Source organism: Asparagus officinalis, chromosome 3 (assembly GCF_001876935.1).
Source record: "Asparagus officinalis chromosome 3, Aspof.V1, whole genome shotgun sequence".
Lineage (NCBI taxonomy): Eukaryota > Viridiplantae > Streptophyta > Magnoliopsida > Asparagales > Asparagaceae > Asparagus > Asparagus officinalis.
In genome coordinates, this window is record NC_033796.1 from 1,672,218 (window position 1) to 1,687,385 (window position 15,168).

The 15,168-nt window shown below is 37.6% G+C and overlaps 1 protein-coding gene across 1 annotated transcript; it reads right to left on the minus strand.

Annotated features, from left to right (window-relative positions):
* On the minus strand, positions 14,013–14,866 carry LOC109832482 (sphinganine C4-monooxygenase 2-like). Its single transcript, XM_020399835.1, has one exon. The coding sequence runs from the start codon at positions 14,808–14,810 to the stop codon at positions 14,013–14,015; it is 798 nt and encodes a 265-aa protein (XP_020255424.1). The 5' UTR covers positions 14,811–14,866.

Sequence of the window (15,168 nt, forward strand, 5' to 3'; positions counted from 1 at the left end):
TAGGATTATACTTCTCCAGTATGGAAAAGAAGTGAAAGTGGCTCTGGATAATCCCGAACTTAGTAGCCCGCACAGGAACCAGCAATCCAGCTCGAGCAAGAGGTACTTCCAACTCATCCAAAACGAACTTGGTCATCGAAGTCCACCACCCTGTCACCGAAGAATGAACCCAGCCAGGAGTTCTAAATCCTTGCGCGGGAAACTCTCCTTTCTTCACCACAAACCTCTTGACAAAGGTATTCGCCGGACTGGCCACTTCGCCAAGGGGATACTCCTTAGCGAATAAACACGGCTGTAAAGTTGTCACCTGCTGGTTATAACCAACTGTGCGGACCCCGTGAAAAGTCAGAGTGCCAAGAGCGACCCTGTCCTGATCCTTAACCAGAGGCCAATCCATACGCCTTGGGACGAAAGCACACTGGAAATAAGATATGGGGAACATCCTCTCAATATTGGGCAAGAAAAGGTTGCGGTCCCCAACTTTCCGCAGCCACTTATAGTCCCCATCATAAGCATCGCTTGCTTCGAAGTCAACAAAGTCCCCGAAGAGATATCCAGGTTTGACTATCGGCTTACGGCTTGGGTTTTCAAGTCGAGCATCCGTAACCAATGTCCTAAGGGTCTCAGGAGAAGCTTGGGCGATCAGTTCCATGCGACTCTTTTCCCTAACTCGGAAAACGGGGAGTTCTAAACGTGAGCTGAAGGTCATGTTCATGTCCGCACCACCTTCATGCCTAAAATGGTGACGAAAAAGAAGAGGTTCACTGGTATGTCGCACTACAAAATAAAGAAAAACTTAGACAAGGCAAAAACAAAGCTCAGACGCGAAGGTCGACCCCCGCGTCAGACAAGTCCAGACGCTAAGGTCGACTCCCGCGTCAGATAAGCTTGGACGCGAAGGTCGAACCTAGCATCAAAAATCTCAGACGCGAAGGTCGAACCTCGCGCCAGAAAAGTTCAGACGCGTAGGTCGACCCTCGCGTCAAGAATCTGAGACGCGGAGCTCGAACCCCTCGTCAAAAATACCAAACGACGGAGTCCAGCCCCGCGTTATCGAAACGAGTTTCCTCGTTGTTCTAAAGACCAGAACTTGCCGAAGCAAGTTTAATGACCACGAAGGTCGTACATTCGCCTGAGCAGCAGCGCCGCCGGCCGGCGCTGACGGTGTCGATCCTTGAGCCGCAGCGACGTCGGACTTGGGAGGACGAGAGACCAATTTCTTGGGCGCCATGGAATTTCGTCGCAGGAGATGTGCAGTTTTCACCGGAGAAGAAAATGAAATGTTTCGTTAAAGTTTCAAGAAGAGTCGAATGACTCTTGATTTGACCTCCAGCGGTCTATTTATAGACAGCTATGAGCTGTCAAATCGTAACGGATGGGATTCGAGGCTAGAATCCCACCCAAACTCGACCCTAGCGTTCGAGTTATTTGGACTTCCAAACGCGAGGTTCAGCCACGCGTTCAAATTCTCCAACGCGGGGCTCACCCACGCGTTCCAATCCTCAAATGCAAAAATTATCTCTGTGTTTGGACCGCTATGATAGCAGCTTCTTGACTACCAAGGCTACGACACGGCCCCAGATAAGTAAAAGAAGAGCTAACAGCAATCATCAAGGCGACCAAAGCCGGGAAGAAACAAACGACTCCACTGGGGAGTCTATTAGAAAAGGACAGATAGATTACAGTCAACAACATTGAAATCATCTGGCTCGATCAGACGGAGTGAGCAATCAATCCACTAAATTTTAGGATCCAAAGTATTCCGAAAATTCATCCCAGTCAATCGCGAACTTTCGAAAACTTTGGAGAGGGTTCTGTAGGCTATCTAAAAATCATAATGGATAGCTGATCCCTATCAAGCTCCGACAATGGAAGTCATAATCAAACGACTTTCTAATCGCTGTATCTGCGACTCTGTGATCGCTATAAACACGGCATCATTTCTGAGATGATTGATCTTGATGGTTGCGACAACAACATGACTAATATTATATTAGCAACTATTAGAGATGCTGATGAGCAGTGTAATGATTTCAGAAATAAAAGGTTGGACGTAGTTGGTGAGTTGCTTGGTAGAGAGCTGTGGGCAAATATTCATCTAAAAACACTATGGACGAAAGCTACAATCAAGTAGCTTTCGCGCCGACAATCGAAAGCTGCAAATGGAGGACTTTTCACATAGATCGAGAAGAGTTACAATTCAACGACACTTCCGACAACTGATGAAAACTCTATTCAGCAGTCTTCACATTCTGTAGTGAAAGTTACAATCTGATAACTTTCACACTCCACAACAGCTAAAGCTAGGATTACTGAACAACGGTCCTTGCAACGCTTTACAGAAGAAGTTACAAGTTAACTAGCTCCTTCTAAAATGCGGATGTCATCCCCGCGTTATAATTCTGGAAGTGCAGGCGACCCCAGCGTTTCTAAGCACAAGCTAAACGTGAGCGACCCTCGCGTTCGTAGGGGTTCAACCAACACCGACCCCCACGTTCCCAAACTACAACAAACCAAAACGCGAGCGACCCTCGCTTTCATCAATGTTCAGCCAACACCCAACTTCGCGTCTCAATTCTAAGAGGCGACGTTGGGTTTTGAACGCCAGATTGGGCGTTTGACTCGTTCGAATACGAGTCGAACGGTTTCAGAACTGTTTCCCCACGATCTGAGGAAATCACGCCCACTTAGGAGCGGATTTAGAGGGCAGTTACAACCTCTTATCCACCTATAAAATCTCAACAAACTCAACTGAGTTGGAGGCTGGCTTTTTTGGAACGGAAGAGTTGACAGCAGGTTGGATTTTTAGGATCTCAACCACTCAGGTTTGGTGATTCAACAGCAGCAGCAGTAAAATCCTTGGAGATAGGTTTTTTGAATCAAATTCAGGAGATCAAATCTGAGAGGATTCTTCAACAACAGAATATCAGCTTGGTCATTAACCGAATTTTCGGTTCTAACAACTCTATTAACAGAGTTCTAACTCGTTCAGAGTTCTTAAACTCATTCAGAGTTATTCATTAAACTTTCCACAGAAGTTCATCGTTCCCACGAGATAAAAGACAGTCGGATCGTCAACGGAGAGCAAATTCGATGCGAGCAATCGAATGAGGCATTCCATCGCTACCGAGAAGAACCCAGTTTTAAACAAAGGAGAGAATCAAATTCGTTCTCTTCTCTTTTGTAATCAAATTGTAATCAGAATCGAAGGAATATAAATCAATTTTCTTTGTTCTTTTCTTTGCAATTTTTCCTACAAACATGACTATTTTCATGACTTAAATTTATCATGTGTCCACGCTTTTTACATTTTGATAAAGAGAGAGGCAGTAATGATATAATTGAGTATATTATGTTGGATGATTGATTTATTTAAGGAGTGTTGTGAAAGTTATCACATGTTTGTTGATTGTTAGTTGTTTAGCAAGTTAGATAAAATAAGTTTTATATATTTTATATGTATGAAAATTTAATTTTAGAAATAAATCAAAATCATTTAAGAAACACGGAATGAATTCAGGACATGAAAATTATTCGATTTTTGCCCATGATCAGCATCGAGATGCATGAAACGTTTGATAATTTTTTGAATGTGTATCACACAAAGCCCCTCTAATTTATTCAAATTCCTCACAACAAAATTATGGATGAACCTAAGCTCATTGCAACTTGTCATAAGCCCTCAAAGTCTAGCTCATTTACATAATTAAAACCCGAAGAAGAAAGAAACTAACCTTTCAACTTATCATCAGTACGAAATGTGGCTAGAAGAAAGTGGAAGGTGAGATTTTGTTGTACGAAATTATGTTCAACCTTTAAGAAATAGTTTTGGGTAAAATAAAGAGAACATGAAATTTACAGTGCAAAGCACAGCAAGAATTTCACAAATCCAATGTTTAAAATATTTTTCCTTCTCCTATCCATCCAAATTATCAAGTTGTAAAATCATACATTTTATTCAGATGCTGTAACAATCTTGCTTCATATGTGCAAAACGATTTTGTGTGTCAAAATGTTTTAGCTTGAACCTAAATATCATTCGAGTAACTTGAGAAATAAGTGATGTTTGCTTGCTTCGATGGGGCATCTTTTGCAAGCTTCTCTTAATGCTACGTAAATACTCATATACTACTAATTAAACACATTTTACTTTTCATCTGTGGAATCCAACCATACAAATGAATCCTTCCATATTAATTATCCATTACTCACTTATATCAACATTATACTCACTCATATTTTTCACTCAAAATAAAACATGGTTATCAACTAAATAGCAGATGTTTGTAATCGCTAATAGCAGTCCATCTGTTTTAATACAGAAAAATAAAAAAATGTAAATGTTTCCTTTTCCCTTTTTTGTTACAAATGAAAATTGATCGTAAAGTGAATTATGCCATATTAGCCATTAATATCTTTTTACTTTTTCTTAAATTGGATGAAAAAAGAATTCAAATCCTCTTCATTGCACAAACGTAGTGAAGAGATCATAACTTCTTATTATGCCCATTGATTTATTTATCGAATGGTAGTGACTTGTCTATGCATTTAAATTACGAATTAGTGTGATTCATGGAGGGTAGGGTGAGGCTTACATTTAGAAGGAGCTGCAATCATTAATCAAACAAATCAACATTTCTAATCAATGTAGTGGTCTCTTCTCTATTTTTTTTTCCTAACGGAGAAGAATCAAATCCATGATTCACGAAGGTCTAGACAAGTGTTTGTCTAGGCTGGAGAGAGGTGAACTAGTATCAAGTGGCCGGCCATAAATTACATTTTTACATGTAGACTATCCTTCCCACATTATACATTTCCCCTAAAATCACCATAAATAAACAAAAATTTCTAGAAAAAAACAACTCGTGACAATTTCACGAGAAATTTCTTGAGCAAAGTTTCCTCTTTTTAACTCCACTTACCGAAATAGAACCAGAAATTTAAAATTGAGTGACAACAAAATGAGATCAAAGCAAAAAATCATTATGTACCTTTTCTAGCTCGTCTTGAATCTCTAGAAGCTTCTCGATCGAGAGCACCAAATCCTCGTCAATGTCATCGGAATCATCCGCCTCCACCTTCGATTTCTTCCGCTTGTCCTCTGCCATCTCTCACAAACCCTGATTTTTATTCCCCACCCCAACAAAAGAAATCCCAAAACATTGATAGAAAGAGGGGCTCTCGAGGCTGTGCAGAAAATAGAAAGAGCGGCATGAGTGGGTTTCAGCATTTATACTCTGCAGCCAGTCAGGGGTTATAGGAGCGTGAAGCTTCGCGGTGAGATTACCGATGGCCAGGAGTTTGTGAGGGATGAACTGAACGGATGAGATGTATTGTACTGGGGAATGAGGATGTAGTTAGGATTACCGGAAGTGATTGGATCTTGGATTTTGGGGACTAGGGGTGATAGGGGCACACCCCAACCACACCCTCCACCACACCTTCTCTCCCTCTATAGTGCATTGGGCCCCACATCAAATTTTAAAAAAATTTTTGATGTGGGGCCCAATGCACTATAGAGGGAGAAGAGGTATGGTGGAGGATGTGATTGGGAATGTGCCCCTAACATTTCTATTTGGGGACTAGAGGGAAGAGAGAAGTGGGGGCCACAGAGGGGTTTTGACCAGGGGAATTTGTTTTATTAAAACCCTAACCCTATGGTGGTGCACATGTTGAGACGACGACGACAACAACAACAATTAAGCATTTATCCCAAATTTTTTGGGATCGGCTTGAATTCTATTTGTTCATTTCATTCCGTTGCGGGTTATTTTCTTCATTATGTTAGTCTTAATTATATCCTTCTTAATTGTTTTTGACCAAGTCATTCTAGGTCGACCTCTAGATCTCCTAGTCCTATTAACTCTAATATTATTATTTTTCCTAATCGGTGCACTAATGGGTCTTCTTTGCATGTCCTAATCATGTTAATCTAATCTCTCTCATTTTATCCTCAATAGGCGTAACCTCTAATTTACTATATAGATGCATTCATCATTTCTTATCGTATCTTTTAATGTATACCCACAAGACCATCGCAACATTCTCATTTTTGCTACACTTATTTTTTGAACATGTTATTTTTTAATTGTCAAACATTCTGACACATAAAACATAGTTGGTCTTATAACTGTCCTATAGAATTTTCCCTTTAGTTTCATTAGTATTTTACGATCACATAAGACTCCCGAAGCACTCATCCATTTCAACCATCCCGATTTAATTTGATGCACAACATCATCCTCTATCTCACTATCATGCCTAATGATGGATCCTAAATAGCGAAAATGATTAGTTTTACGCATTTATTGGCTATCAATATGTACTATAGGCTCTCTTTCTTTTCTACTTTTACTAAAAATATATTTCGTATTTTATGTTTTTGTTCTACTAATTAATTCTAAAACCTTTAGACTCAATAGTTTGTCTCCATCTTTCTACTTTAGCAATAATACATATTCTAGTTTTATCAACTAATATTATATCATCAACAAATAACATACACCATAAAATTTCATCCTGAATGTGTTTAGTAAGTTGGTCCATAACTAATGCAAAAAGATAATGATTTAAAACTGACCATTTGTATAAATCTATGGTAATAGGAAATGGTTTAGTCTTTCCTTCATTAATTATTACTCTAGTTGTTACCCTATCATATATATCTTTAATCACATTAATATATATAATAGATACATATTCTTTTTTAACACCCACCATATTACCTCTCTAAGTACTCCATCATAAGCTTTATTAAATCAATAAAAACCATATGTAGATCATTTCTCTTCTCTCTATATCTCTCCATCAATCATCTCAAAATATATATAGGTTCCATAGTTGACCTCTCAAGCATAAAAGCAAATTAATTTTTAGATATACATGTCTCTTATCTTAGTCTTTGCTCAATTACCCTCTTCTAAAGTTTCATAGTATGACTCATGAGTTTTATACCTCGATAATTTGAATAACTTTGTATATCCCCTTTATTCTTAAATATTTGTATTAGAATACTAATCCTTCACTCCTCCGACATTCTTTTTGTCTCAATAATTTTATTAAATAGTTTAGTTAATCATCCTAAGGTTATATCTCCAAGATATTTTCAAATTTCAATAGGGATATCGTTCGGCCCTATGGCTCGTTCACTTTTCATTTTCTTTTGAGCATCTTTAACCTCACTAATCCTAATTTTAGGACAATATCTATAGTTCATATCATTCACTATATGATCAAAATCTTTATTTTGCTTACTTGTTTGATTATCATCAAATAATTAATAAAAGTGACCCCTCCAGCTCTCTTATATTTTCCCGTCGGTCACTAAAACTCTTTGATCCTCACTTTTAATACACCTAATATTACCCATGTCTCTACTCTTTATTTCTCTAAGCTTAGCAAACTTATATATATCTTTCCCTCCCTACTTAGATTTTAACTTCTTATAAATATTTTCATAAGTTTTGTATTTATTTTCACTAACCGCTCTTTTTGCTTCATTCCTTACTGGTTTATATTTTTTTAAGTTTTTCCTACTCCTACACTTTTGCCACTCTTTATATATAGTTTTCTTCTCTCTAATAACCTTTTGCACACTCTCATTCCACCACCAATTCTTCTTACCGTCTAATCTACAATATTTAGACTCTCCTAGTATATCTTTAGCCACTTTCCTAATACAAGAAGACATGCTATTCCACATAATATTATTCTCATTATCTATGTTCCGTATATCTTCGTTCGTTGTCTTATCTTTAAGTTGTATTAAATTCTCTCATTTTAAATTCCACCATTTAGTTTTTAGTCTTTTGTTCACGTTAGTTTTTCTACTCTACTTTTTAATAAATATATCTAAGACCATCAATTTATATTGTGTACTTAACTCTCTCCTGGTATAACTTTATAATCCTTACATATTAACCTATCCGCCATTCTAGTAATAAAAAAGTCTATTTGTCTATTATTAAAACCACTTTTAAAGGTTATTAAGTGTTCATCCATTTTTTCTAAAAAGTGTATTTGCTATTATCAAATCATACAATATTATAAACTCTAGAATTGATTTACTCATATTGTTCTTATCTCCATACCTAAAACCTCCATCTATCCTCTCATATCCGTTATTATCTTTACAAACATGCCCATTAAGATCCACTCCTATAAGTATTTTCTCTCCAAATAGGATTCCTTGTACTAATTCGTCTAATCTATCCTAAAATTTCCTTTTAGTACTCTTGGGCAAGCCTATTTGTAATGTGTAAGTACTAATAATATTAATAAGTTCTACACCTAAGATAACTTTTATTAGTATTATTCTATCTCCAACTCTTCTTACATCTACAACACTTTCTTTTATTATATTATCTACAAGAACTCCCACTCCATTTCTATTATTCTCTTTTCCTGTGTACCAAAGTTCATATCCATTGTTTTTAATTTTTCTAGATTTTTCACCTATCCATTTAGTTTCTTGTAAACAAATTATATCTATCTTTCATCTAATCATGACATCCACTAATTTCATTGTCTTTTCAATATATGTACTTATATTCTAAGTAGCTAATCTAATTTTATTTTCTTGTAAAAATCTCCTACCATTTTTTTAAGATTGTTCTAGTCTAGGCCTGATACTATTAAGTACCCTATTAGAGGATTGTAGATTCTTAGAACACGCTTACTTACTTGTCATTATACCGAGGTAACATCGATGTAATCCGTCGTTTTCGGGGGACGCCCTAGCAAACCACCATTGCTTACTTATCATTACATTGAGGTGGGATCGATGCAACGCGTCGCGGTGGGGATGCCCCAACGAATATATAATATGATTCATTTTGTATGTGGATCCGACTATATTTTACGTTGCCTGTCGGCTACCTAACACAACCCTCCTTCTTTATCTTGGCTTGTGACAGACAGTGCTGACAAACAATACTGGTGGAGTTAAAAGGATATCATTGGGGAACCCGATGTGAATCGAACACGCAACCTTCTAATTTGGATTCATATGTGCTACCATTGTGCCATGTGTTGAGACTGCAATATTGATTAATTTTGATGGCATCTAGACCGTTGGATTGTGGACAGTTTTTGTTTTTGTTTTTTATTTTATTTTATAAATACCATATACATTTGGTGTTTTTTTCTTTTTTTATTGGTTTTTATATTTACCATATATAATTCAGTGATGTGCTTGAGGAAATTCTTTTTTATAACCTAGTCCGAAGTCGAATACAAGACTGTGAGAGTCATATTGGAACCTTTCAACTATTTAGATTACTCACGACAGGCATGAGTAAATTGTTACTATTAATGCACAATTATCCCAAAGTACAAAATAAGATAGGATTGTAGAAGTCTTAGGATTACAACTATCTCAAAATACAAATAATATTCATTTCAATACATATCGAATTAATTTTTTACACTATTAGTAGGGTCCCGCCAGCCGACTCGCACAGGCTCAGTGACGAGACGAGACGATCCACGTGCGTAGTGGGACTAGCGATCCGAGTTTTGCCGCTTGTTCGCGGGCTTAGACCTCAGCTTAACCCACTCACGGGACAAGAACAAGCGAAGCGGGTCGTGACACGTGCTAGCCTGCCCGACCAACTATTTTTTTTTGGATTTTGTAAATGGTTTTTTAGTATTTTAATAGTGTTTAAGCATTGTTTAACACTTAAATTTATATGTAATTAACTAACAATCTAATGAAAAATAATATTATTATGTAAAATTGTATATTTGTTTAGAATGATAGGGAGAAACATTGCAAATAGAGATATTTTATGTGGTTGTCCTACTTCAAGGGTAGAAACTAATTGTCTTCCACTAGTTCAACAAATATAGGAATAAATTACAATAAACTTTAAATAAAAAAAATGTCAAGTTGTAATAAAGAGCTCAATCTTCTTTATTTTCTTTTTCTTCCTCCCCAAAGAAAACCACTCGCCCTCCTAGTAGTCTCCTTGTAGTCGTTCGTTCTTCCACACTCAACCAAAAAAAATATAAGAAATGTAAAAAAAAGTAATAAAATAACAATCTAACCATTATAAGAAATGTAAAAAATAATATTATTTAGTAGAATTGTATATTTATATTCTTTAACAAATGAAAATATGGCAGATATGGATGTGTAACTTGGCTCGAGCAAGTCCTACATTCACAAGCAATAAATAATTGCTTTACTAGTTTTAAAAAAAATACAAGAGCAAAAGAAATGAAAACAAATTGTGATAAAAATGTTTGTATAGTAAAAAAAAAAATCTAATTTGGACAGGCTCACGAAGACGGGTCTAACGAGCCGACTGCCTATATACAGACAGAGCTCGCTCAGCGGGCTTCGCGAATCGAGCAAGCTGCTGGTCCTCGTGAGCTTGAGGTTAACCCATCTCGATCCCATGGCCCGCTAACCCGCCTGCATTGGGCCTAGTCCAAATGCGGTGTTAGCTAGCGGGCTCATGAGCCGACTCGGCCCAATGCCCACCCTTAACTATTATTATTTTCTTTGCCCCTCTTTCTCGTGTTGTCGGCAGCTACGATATGCTGATCGATCTGTTGGGCCTCGTATGAGATGTCGTACATAAATGTGGGATTGATCGCTGGGCCTAAATACGAGGAATGGTAATTGAAGGAGCTGAATTTGTTGCACCAAAAGTCTAGGCCGTACGGACACCGACAATGACATCTGAGCACGCTGAATCGATTGGGCCAAAAATATACAGGCCGCTGAGGAAGTGATTCCAGGTCATAGGGCCTAAAATGTCAGCCCGAGTTCATGCGCTCCCAAATGTTTTTCAACTCCTGTTCAAATATATTTTTTATTGTGCTTTCATAATGCTTTCTCTTTTTGCTTCTCATCATCAATTGAAAAGAACACAAAGAATGCGCTTTGGGAATCTTCTACCTCCATCTCCCATTACAACGGAGAAGCCACTGCATGGACTCATTTGCAATTTCTCTATCTATTTTGATTTTTGTTTTTAAAGTTTGATAATAGAAATACATATTCTTTTTTCTTCCAAGGATGAAGGGAGTCTCAATCTCATCCATGAATGTGCATAGTACAATTAGCAAGACCAATGACGGGAATCTTAGAAAATAACTAGTAAGATTTAAATGATAACTAAAAATACCAGGAAGCTTAATTGGGATATTTTAGCAAGACTTTAATAGTGAAGGTAATCTATGACATTTTCAAAATTACTTCAAAAATAGTATTAGTTGAAAGTCGACTCTTGCGGTGAGCAATGCAACAAGTAGATGATGATTGTATTAAGTACTGATATGTCAACCCATTCAAAGATGGAGGCCTCAGTTAATTAGCTCTCTCATCAAATTGCTCTTCATTTTCTTTGTGATTCGACTAAAAAGTAAATGACACGAATGTGAGGGCTTAACAAGTTGATAGAGGTGTAATCATTATAATTGATTCGTTAATTGTAGACTTTTTGACTTCATCAAGAGATTGACAAAGGAAATGGATATAAAGTAATGATATTGGACAAAGGCTCGTTGGTAGATATTGGACGAAGGCTCGATCGCATACATTTGTTAATATCTCGTCAGTTATGACTCGTTCTTATTATAACTAAAACTTGCTAAAATTATTTCAATTTTTTATGAAAGTCAAATAACAAACGTATATTAAATCATTTATGGTTATGATTGAGAAAATAGTCCTCCGATGAGCTAGCCCCCATACTCTAGAAAATACAAAATATGCGTACGTAATTCCATGAAATTAATGTATCATCCAAGTCATATGGTGAAGTTGGCTAATATTTCAAAGGCAGTTCTTTGGTCAATTTCTAAATGTAAAAACGCTTAAGAGTTAACAACTTAAAGCTTGTGCATCTTCTAGCTCTTGAAGAAATCTCCTTGTTCAACACCTTAATTTTGAAGCGTAGAAAGTTCAAACGGTTGACAATCATTTGGATAAGCTTTTAGATTTACAGTATTTAATCAATAATTAGTTTAGGGAAAATTAAACAACTTGGTTTAAGAAGATTCTCAAATAATTAACTTTTTATGGATCTAGTACTGCATTGGCTGATGGGAATGGAAAGTGTTGTTTGTTTATGTTTATAAAAGAAGCTTTATATTTTTGTAATCAACATTAGCTCACTTAAGTGGGCTTAGAGTAATATGGAGGAACTTGGTATCAAATATAAGTTTTTGTGTTTGATAGTGAGGTGTCTTATTCTCATTTACTCATTCAAATGGGGGATCATATTCACATGGGTTGGAGAGTGTATGAGAATGAGACACCTCACTACCAAGCACAAAATTTGTGTTTGATACCAAGTTCCTACATTTCTCTCTCTCTCTCTCTCTCTCTCTCTCTCTCTCTTTCTCTCTCTCGTGTATGTGTATATACACACACATACACATACATACATACATGTTACACCTACTTAATTTGGAAAGCTTGAAACATACTAGCTTGTGTGATTCCATTTGATGTATTAAAATATGTTAACATCTGAAAATGATTGACTAGTTTGAATTTGTAGACAGGGAAAAAAAAATATAATGCATCTGCCTGTTATAAAAATAATGATCGATGGTGCTTTATTATTATTATTTCTCCAAACCTCAAACAAGATCCAAGAATTAACTAATTATTTTTATTCAGAGATAATAACATCTAAATGTACCTCTGTTCTGTTTCTCTTTTTAGGGCTATATTTCCTCAAGTTTTTATTAAATTAATAGCCATTGGATTTTCTTTAGCATAAGGTCTAGTGATTATTGAAAAAGAGCCAAGCTAATTTATCATTTTGAATAATTAAAACATACAGCAGTTATTTTTACGAATACATTAATCCTTATCTATCCTTATCTATCATTTTGAGATCAGTAATTGGCAACTTGAGAATTAAGCCGGATTAGTCTAGACCAGCCTAGTCCTTGTTAGTTCTGGGGGTTGGATCGTTCCTTGTGCAGTTATTAAGTAAAGACGTTAGGTTTTGCTATACTAGGATTAATCCTGTTCCGATTATTGTTCCACTAATCAGATTATCTCAGCTAGCTTGTCAAAACCTTGCCTTATTACGCTGGATTAAAAGAAATTAATATTCTCTTCAATCCATATTTTCTAGCATAAGACTACTAATTAATTAATGACGGGAGCACATATGCAAACTTTATATTTCATAAATTATACAAATACAATTGATCATATGATTTAAATTGTAAATAAACTGAATAGTATTTTTCGGAAAAGGTGTATTTATGTAATTAACAGCCCTTTTTCATGATTAAGAAAACGATTTGCGCATATTTTCGTTTACGTGAGCCTTTTTTTTATGCCAATTGAATATTGAGTGTAGGATTTGGATTTGACTACCAAAAATCAGTGAACAGATCACTTCTTTTATGACATTGATTTGTTAAGTGGATGTTTGTGATTCCGCCTTTGAGTCTTTATCATGAATCGCATACACTATACACATGAACGGTTGTTATAAAAGTAGTGGTCTCTCTACTAGTTTTTGAAAGAGGAAATGATCCAAATCCGAGTGCAAATGATCCAAATCCTAACGGGCATTTCGGAAAAGGTGTATTTATGTAATTAACAGCCCTTATATCTGATTATTTGAGTCCAAATGATCCAAATCCTAACGGGCATTTTAGCAGCCCCAACAGTTGTAACTGTTGGGGACATGCTCAGCCCACTTATGTAATTAACAGTTTGTAGTAGTGGTGAATGATCTAACGAAAAGTTACGTTGACAGTATTTCCGAACTATTAGAATTGTACAAAATATTGAAGAGATGGAACTTCAAATTTGATGATTCCAAGTGAGAACAAGTAATTTTTCCATCGGACATCAATTCCATGATTAACTGAGTTTTATTATTGATTCATAAAATCTATGAACAAACAGCGATCGAGCTGCAACTTAGTTGCTAGCTCCTGCATGATGTATAGGTACACGTTGAACAAATTAAAGCAAAACACACACATGGATTAGCCATCAACCACGCATTAACTAATTATGCACGGAATTAGAGTTTGGGCTTGATGGGCCGGGCCTCGAGCCCGCCGGCCTCCCTCTTCTCGACGGTGAAGGGCATGTGGGTCCCAAGGATCTTGTCCCACGTGATGAAGAAGGGCTGGGAGAAGTTGTACTTGCTCCCGTACAGCTGGTGGTGCACGTCGTGGTACGCCGTGTTGTTCCAGAAGAAGACGTTGAAGGGGTTGAGGGGCATCCAGAGCCCGCAGTGGTCGTTTATCCCCTTCACCGTCGAGAACGAGAAGAAGAATATCGACGTCCTCGGGGTCATGCCCGACACCAGGAAGGCGAGGGCCCCGCCGAGGGTGTCCATGAGGAACCCCTCGACCGGGTGGTTGTACTGGCTGCCGAAGGAGTATGGGACCACCAGGCGGTGGTGCCACGAGTGGACGTGCTTGTACAGGAACCTGTTGAGGTGCATGTACCGGTGCCAGAAGTACATCCACGAGTCGACCACGAACATCCCCACGAAGAATTGGCCCGCGACCGCGACCCACGAGGCGGTCTGTACATGGGCACCGTCGCCGGCCTCCTTTTGGTCTCCCCCGCCGGTGAGCTTAAATAGGACGATGCCCACCGCGGCCTGAAGAAGTTGTTGGGAGAGAACGGTGACGGCGACGCTGCGCTTGGAGACGAGGTTCTTGAGGTCCTCGTCTTTCCGCGGGTGGAGACGATACCTGTCGAGGGATCCGAGCATCATGTGGAAGCCGGAGTAGACCCAGTAGACCGCAATGGGCACTATAATGGCCAGCACTTCATCAGAGGGAAGAGAGCAGCTGCTGTTCTCCATTAAGAACTAGGTAGGCCTATGATCATCAGCTTTTTAACTCGCTAATTATTCTGAGTAGATCGAGGCAGAAGATACCGAGAATAGAAAGTTTTCTTGTTGATGGTTTGAAAGAGCTGGAGGAAGTGGGTGATCTATTTATAGAAAGAGCAGTGGGTAGATTGTACAAATGCTAGTGTTTAAAAAAAAAAAAAATCTTAATTGGTTCATTGATTATATATTGGGAATAACGAACTACTACCTTGGGCGATTGTACCCTGGGTACTCGCAGCCTTTCTCAAAGAAAATACGCAGTTGACCTAAACTTTGCTAATGATGAAAAGTTCTTGGTCGTAATAATCTACTCTCAGATGTATGAACA